The following is an 8,198-nucleotide window of genomic DNA, read 5'->3' as shown; positions in this document are numbered from 1 at the left end:
CTACAACTATTCCGATGGCTTGTCCAATTCCATCATTAGATTGTGAACATAAATGACTTATAAAAACCGATAATTTAATCTTCCATGTATAAGTTAAACTCTATACACTAAATCATCTACTATATAAGCAACGAACACACAGACAAATAAATGATCTATTTAAAACAAAACTTTATTAACTTGAATAAATAAATAAATAATTGTTCCATAAAAATACTATAACATACGTATGGTTTATAATATATCCTAACAATAACTACATATAATCGTCCATGAAAAAATACTATTAGAAACCAGAAAAATATGACAAATACATCAAAAATATATTATCCTCTATATAAGGAGTGTGTTTTATTTAATGGGCAAAATATATAAAGTATTGATGATCCAAAGAAGAAAAAGTCATACATATTATCCCAATGTCCTAGGGTATAGCACATTACATTTGACTTCTCCAAACTTTCACAAATCTCAACCATTCTTCTCTTCTTCTTCTCACTGCCCACTTTCTCTTCTCAATAGAAAAAAATGCTCTTTCTATTAATCCCACAATATGTAATTAAAACGTCAAGATTAATCTCTTTAATTATATGTAATGAATCTCTTTAAATTTCAGTCTTTAGTTTGAAGTTTCTGTCATTAACAAAAGAAGAAAAACACAAAATGGGCAAAGCATCCAAATGGTTCAAAGCATTTCTCGGGTTCAAGAAAACTGACTCTTCTTCTTCTTCTTCTTTGTTACACAAAAAACCAAGTCCAAACCCATCACTAACCACTAAAAAGAAACGCAGTAACTTTAAATCCTACAGAGATAATGATTTTCAGCAGCCCCACTATGATCAATATGGTGTCTCCACGTCAGTTTGCGGTAGAAATGACGTTGTGAGAGCAGAGACGGATTCAAGATTTAAATTTGGTAAGTTTAACCTTTTATATGTATCATTATGAGTTCAAAATTTAATATTTTTCTGTAATATTTTAGTGATTATTAGCGTATTTTCTTTTAATTATTATACGTGATACTATTTCGTTATAAATTCATTTCGAAAAGAATATATATACATACAAGGGCGGATTTAGGGGTGCGGAAGGGTGTTTACCTGAACCCATGTTGCCGAAAAATTAAATTTAGTAAGTTCAATCTTCGTACGTTCTTACAATTATGAGTTCAGAAAAGACGTGACATTTTTATATATACTTGGAGATAATGTAACATTAGATTTTTTTTATTTTACTTTTAATGTAATGTTTTTATACTTGTAAAACCACATATCATAAACCCGCATAAATTGGAACAAAAAAAGCATATATCTCTACGTAAACACTAGTTCAGTTAAATTATACTATATGCTACATATGCCTTTGTGCAGTGGACCCCACCAACAGCCCCGTCACGGTAGAAGAGGTGGTGGAGCTGACAGCTAGTAGCGGTGGTCCAGCAGCGGTGACGACGTGGAACGGTGTCGTTTTAGGTCGTGAAGAATGGGCTGCCGTCGTGATACAGTCACATTTCCGAGCTTATCTGGTTAGTTAATAGAGTCCTCTCTTTGTTTCATTTCACGTCAAATAATGATTTTTTTTACTATAAGTTTGTCAAAATATTTTTCTCGTTCTTTTAAATATATAAATTTTATTTAAAATATTTATGCTCAAATCACATTGGAAATTAAATTATAATTTGAGCCTCGTGTCTTGAACATTTTCATATAAAATGAATTTTCCTTTTCCATTTTGTGATTTCCACCAATAATTCTTGATAGAAACAATTTACTCGTAATTTGTAAAAGGACGGTGAAAAAGGTGTAGAAGGTTTTGTTACAATTGGGGCAAAGAATTTGGACATTTCACTAGTATTCATGGACAATTAATTAATAACACGATCAATTCCTTTTTTTTTTACTTTCCATCCGGCGTCCGATATCTGCGTTAAGGTCCGACTAAATTTAAATTCGCGTCAAAATATTCAACTCTTACGACTAACATTCTTATGTAATAATTAGTGGATTTACAGAAACATAATATTAATGGGGCCAGAGTCAATTAACAGTCAATGAAATAGAACGAAAATCATGAGAGATTATGGTTTAAATTCCGACAAAGAAAGAAAAAAAAACTATATGCCTTTTTTTCTTTACTTTAGCCGTGATGAGCAGAATTATCCGATAAATAGTTGATCTGTGCAAATTTTGGCACGTGCAAATTTTGTTATAATATTGTTTTTCTTAAAATTATCTTTTGGGAGTTGGGTTGTTGGGGTAGGGCGCGGGGGGTTGTGGGGTGGGGGTGGGGGTGGAGGTGGGGGGTTTTCTTGTGTGAAATGTATATAGAAAAGAGGAATGTGGACTAGTTTGGACCCGAGTGGACCTAAATATCTAAAACTAGAAAATTTTGTGGTCGGTGCAGAGTTTTCGAGTTTCGTTCATTAATCCACTTAGCCTTTCTTATAGACGACCACAACAACAACTCAGTGTAATTTCACTAGTGGGGTCTGGGGAGGGTAGTGTGTACGCAGACCTTACCCCTACCCCGAAGGAGTAGAGAGGCTATTTCCGAAAGACTCTCGGCTCAATAAGACAAAAGGACAAAAGAAAACAATATTAGTAACTCCACAGAAACAATATGAAAGAAATACATATATATATATAGGGAGTTAACTCATATTTCCTCCTATACATTCAAGTTATTTTTTAGTTGTTTTCATGCATATTAAGAAATTTATATTTTAGCATTAATTAATAATGTAATTGACTACACTAATCTTAATTTGTTCATTGACAATACAACAAATACTCCTAGGCTCTTTACCCAAGGGCAACTTTATGAAAAAAAAGAGTTAATTCTTTCTTGATATTTAAAAAAAATCAAATATTGTGGACCATAAAAGAAAAGACCAAAAATCAATTAAAGTGGACCGAAGAGAGTATACATTAATTGTGTAATAAATTTTGCGGTTTAGCTTGCTATAGTGCAAGTTATCTACCTTATTTTTTAGGTTGTTAATTTTATTTACTATCAATAATACGTGAGACAATAGAATTTTTGTGAATATGTAAAAGTTATATAAACTCTTTCATATTTTTTTCTTTCGTAGTATGTTGTACATGAAAATACTTTCAGCATCTGGTATTTATATCAAATAATTATGCTATTTGTTTGATGTAAACATCAGATGCGAGTAAGTTTTAACCCGGTTTAGAACATTTATGCAATTTGGCAAGTAATGCTAGAAGCTGTACAAAGCTCACATGGGACTGTTTTTGATGATCCTATTTAATGTTACACGAATTTGGCAATTGGTACTCTTTTGTTGCTTTTAAACTAGCTTCACTCTTATTATATATGGTGCTTCTTTATCATAGAAAAAGAATCAAAACAAAGAGTAAATGAAAAGTTGTGTAGTTTGATCAAAAGTACAGAAGCAACAAATTAAATTTATTCACATCCGGTGTTTATATCAAATTACATTAATACTACAGTTAAGTAATAGATTAAGATAAGTATGTAGTAATTAATCATGATAAGTAATAAACCCGTATTTAAAAAATAAATAACATGTATTCATTGATTTGGTATAAATATCGAGTACGAAAATTTTAATGGACCACTTTGTTGAATTTGAATATAAGAATTACCTATAAGTATGTGTCTCAAGTTGATAATACAAAGACATTGGTCAAGGTTTTGGTGAATGGTCATCTGTCCTAATTTTCTGAAAATGTCAAACGTAGACTTTAGAAAAGTGTGAAAATGAATTATTAGGGCGCCTATCACTTTTGAAAAAATTTCATGTTTTTTTGTTCCAAGTTCCATAGAAAATTATCCATCTAAAACAACTTCATTTCTTTTTGGAATTTAGTGTTTTTTCTTGACACAACCTGATTTTTGATACTCCATTTTTTACATTCTTGAGCCAAGGGTCTTTCGGAAACAGCCTCTCTACCTTCATAAGTAGGGGTAAGGTCTGCGTACACACTACCTTCTCCAGACCCTACTTGTTAATTCCACTGGGTTGTTGATGTTGTTGTTGTTGTTGTTGTTGTTGTTGTTACAACCTGATTCTTGAATTTCATGTCACTTGACATTATACTAAGCCACCAGTGCAGGGGCGAACCTAGAATGTGTTTCTGTATTTTTAATCTGAACTCATTGCTTTCGCCTTTCTGTTCAAACTACGTATAGAAACGTAAAAAACATTAAAATGCTTACAAATAATAAAATCACTCATTCTAAATTCACTAGCTCTAAATCCTGTATTCACAACTACAGTAATGAGTAAGCAACTCCCACTTTCAACCGAGAGGTTGTGAGTTCGAGTCTCCCCAAGAGCAAGGTGGGAAGTTCTTGGAGAGAAGGATGCTGGGGGTCTATTTGGAAACAGTCTCTCTACCCTAGGGTAGGGGTAAGGTCTGCGTACACACTACCCTCCCCAGACCCCACTAAGTGGGATTATACTGGGTTGTTGTTGTTGTTGTTGTTGTTGTAGTAATGATACTTGATTGTACGACTAATTAGTTTAATGATTTTCTATTTTGTGTTTAAATTTGAAGTCAAGGAGAGCATTAAGGGCATTGAAGGGACTTGTGAAGCTTCAAGCATTAGTAAGAGGTCATATTGTGAGGAAGCAAACTGCTGATATGCTAAGGCGTATGCATGTACTGATAAGAGCTCAGTCGAGAGCTCGTGCTGGACGATCTCAGGTTTCTGAATCGCCTCATTTTAGCGCCAAGTCTATTCAATTTCTTCATCATGTAAGTAAAATATCACCTTTCCCTCCATTTTCAAATTTGAAAAGAAGCTTGAAAATAAGTTAATTAGTAACAAGTTGTAGTAATTGTCAACTAATTGAGGTAAATTATTTAGTTTTACAAAGATTTTGTCCTAGTTTAACAATTGTTTTTTTTTTTTTGAATCTTGGTGTATAGGGTCCTGCAACTCCTGATAAATTCGAGCATGTTATTCGTGCAAGGAGCATGAAGAATGATGAAATGTTTATGCTCAAGGTATTGGCCAGATATTTTATACTCTAGAAGATGCATTATACCTAGGAAAAATGGTCGAAAATATCTCTCTTTACCCTCCGTTATACTTTGACGTCGTTCATAATGTTGTTGTTAGCAAATCGTCTCGTATTTGCCAATAACCCTAACAAAGTTCCAACTTGAAGTATAACTGAAGATAATTTTAGACTAGAGTGATGACTAGAGAGATAAGTTTGGACCTTTTTAGTGATGTATTTTGACACGTGGAATCCAACCAATCCATGATAGAGCAGTGTTACGGTAAAGGGCAAGTACGAAACGACTTGCTAATAACAAGGATATGAATGACCCTAAAATATAAAGGCACATGCTAGACCTGATGTGAATTACTTCTTCGAGCCGAGGGTCTATCGAAAACAAGCTCTCTATCTCTGCGAGGTAGAGGCAAGGTCTGCATACACATTACCCTTCCCGGACCTCACACTGTGGGAATATACTCTGCGTGTTGTTGTTGTTGTTGTATTTCATATGCTAGAGAGGTAAATTTGGATGTTTTCCTCATTATCTATTTGCACAAACTTATGCTTAACATAAAATGGTATTAATGCAGAGGAATTCTTCAAACCATATGGGCTGCAGAATGGATATTGGAAATCCATATGTTACTTCCACACATAGGAATCTCTTCTATTCATCTGATCTTAGCTTAAATTCAGACCAATTAAGTTATAGCTTGGATGAAACATGTTTCTCTTCTGCTGATAATAGCCCACAACTTCACTCATCATCATCGAAATATGCTCGTTCGAGGCGAGGACCATTTACGCCAACTAAGAGTACCGATGGTACAAGAAGCTACTCGAGTAATCATCCAAACTACATGTCTTACACCGAGGCAGCTAAGGCAAAGACGCGATCAATAAGTGCACCAAAACTAAGACCTCAGTATGATATGTCAAACTCAACAAAGATATACTCAAGATCTAACTTGCAAAATAGTTCTAATTTTTCTACCAACTTCACTAGCAAAGGCGTGTATCCGGGCTCTGGTCGATTGGACAGACATGGAATGCCTGTTAGAGGAGATTCGGATGAGTTTAGCCGTGGTTTTTTGCACATATATTAAGATGATTTAAGTTCAAGTTTGCAGATTGAGTTTCAAAAGTGTTTAACATGCTAACATATATATATGTATCTAGTTCTGAATGTTTAGAAGGAGAGCCTGGAGTAACGGTAAAGTTGTCTTTGTGTGACCTATAGGTCACGGGTTCGAGCCGTGGAATCAGCCATTGATGCTTGCATCAGGGTAGACTACCTATATCACACCCTCTTGATGTGCGGCCATTTCCCTGACTCTGTGTAAATGCGTGATGCTTTGTGTATCAGGCCCGTTAGTTCTGAATGTTTAATGTCCTGAACCTGCATTTTCCTTTGTGTTAGAAATATAATTACTGAACTGATATGAATCACTTTGTGTCTGGTTTTGATTAACTATAAAGAATGTAGTCATTGTTAAATCCATAAATTTGTATAAGTCAACAATGTATATCAAATAGTTTCAAAATTAGTACTTAATACATAACTAAAACTGAAAGAGATTAAATGGGAGGAAAGGGAAGAAGAGAAAAAAAGGCAACAATCTAATAACACTTTTTTTTTTAACCTTTTCGGAGTACGATGGTTAAATTGACTATATTTCAATGTGAATTTGGACATAGATTCTTTATGTTTTTTAAAATAAAATATACATATTTAGAAACTAAATAAAAAATACCATATGTTACAATAATTAACAATTCAAAAAATTTAAAAACTATTTGCAAAAATATGGCCAAAGAAAATCTTGTTTGACTTCCAAAATAGTAATAGATTCATTCTTTTTTAAACAAAGGAATTACAAGATAAATAACATCTGTTGTCCTAGGAGAAGTGTCACGTCACCTCTGTATAAACCAGAATTATTTAGACACATAAATAGTTGGCTCCTGCTGATACAAGCAAAACTTCTTGTGTATAGTGGTAAAAATGGTTCAAAGATGGCTTCAGACTACTGGCAAATGCTCCATCCATTTCAGTTTATGTCATACTTTTTTCGGTCTATAATAAGTGACTTTTTGACCTTTGACATACCCCTTAAGAAAATACTAACTCTGAGAGAAAAAAAAGAAGATATACTGACTAAATTACCCTTAATTAAAATTTGCATATTGTTACCTTGACACGTTGGGATATGTAAATAAGGGGCAAATTTTGGAGAAATAAAATTAATTCCGTCTTGATTATGTAAAATAACACTTATATAAAAAGGTCGTAAGATCACTTATTTGAGTACTATTTTCTAATTAGTCTACTCCAATAAGAACATACTTCTATATTTGGAAACAATTAATTTTACACTTTCTACTCGAATAAGAACATACTTCAATTTCTTTCTTAAATTAGAATGGAAGGAGCACTTAAGATTGTATGCATGATTAAAATAAGAAAATGAGTTCAATAAGAACCAAACAGGTTTCGTGGTGTAGTTGGTTATCACGTCAGTCTAACACACTGAAGGTCTCCGGTTCGAGTCCGGGCGAAGCCACTTCTATTTTTATTTCCCCTTTCTATTTTTTGGCAGAGAACCATGTGATGAATTTCATCTTTAATTTTTTTATGACTTCATTTTGTACCTTTAATTTATTGTCTGCTATTCTTTGTAAAATTGAGCTCATTTCTTTTGAAAACCTGAAACGTATTAAGAGGTAGAGGGCGACCTAAGAAGTATTGGGGAGAGGTGATCAGACAGGACATGACGCGACTTAGGATTACTGAGGACTTGGCCCTTGACAGAGAATTATGGAGGTCGAGCATTAAGGTTGTAGGTTAGGGGAAACTTGTGAATATTTCTACAGCACAATAGAGTGAGACTAGCCAGTTAGGAGTTAGACTAAGAATGTCATTGATCGTCTATTGATGTAGGGATTTATCTGCTAGTTTTACTATACCAGCTGTCACACCTCCTTTTTGCGCGCCCGCCCCGAGGGGTAAGATGCGCGGGTGGAGTTTTTCCAATTTAAGTGACAATATTCGAAATGGGATTATTTATTTAATTCAGAGTCGCCACTTGGGAAAGGTTTGGCTTTTGGTGTCCCAAGTCACCGGTTTATCTTGAATCCCAAATCGAGGAAAATATTCGACTTTTCCAAATGAAGTCTGCGAACCAGAAATTCTAAGTAA

At 33.9% G+C, this 8,198-nt stretch overlaps 1 protein-coding gene and 1 non-coding gene across 2 annotated transcripts; both read left to right on the top strand.

Moving 5' to 3' along the window:
- The first annotated feature begins 386 nt into the window (after positions 1-386).
- Positions 387-6,445, top strand: LOC107786431 (protein IQ-DOMAIN 22-like). Its single transcript, XM_016607900.2, has 5 exons — positions 387-916; positions 1,371-1,525; positions 4,548-4,748; positions 4,923-5,000; positions 5,590-6,445. Exons 1-5 carry the CDS (start codon positions 664-666, stop codon positions 6,103-6,105), a joined length of 1,203 nt encoding a protein of 400 aa, XP_016463386.1. The 5' UTR covers positions 387-663; the 3' UTR covers positions 6,106-6,445.
- A 1,044-nt stretch (positions 6,446-7,489) lies between these two features.
- Positions 7,490-7,563, top strand: TRNAV-AAC (transfer RNA valine (anticodon AAC)). The gene has a single exon. It is a non-coding gene; the product is annotated as a tRNA-Val (tRNA).
- The last annotated feature ends 635 nt before the right edge of the window (positions 7,564-8,198 follow it).

Source organism: Nicotiana tabacum, chromosome 5, assembly GCF_000715075.1.
Source record: "Nicotiana tabacum cultivar K326 chromosome 5, ASM71507v2, whole genome shotgun sequence".
NCBI classification, from domain to species: Eukaryota; Viridiplantae; Streptophyta; class Magnoliopsida; order Solanales; family Solanaceae; genus Nicotiana; species Nicotiana tabacum.
This window is presented reverse-complemented; position numbering and strand designations above follow the sequence as displayed.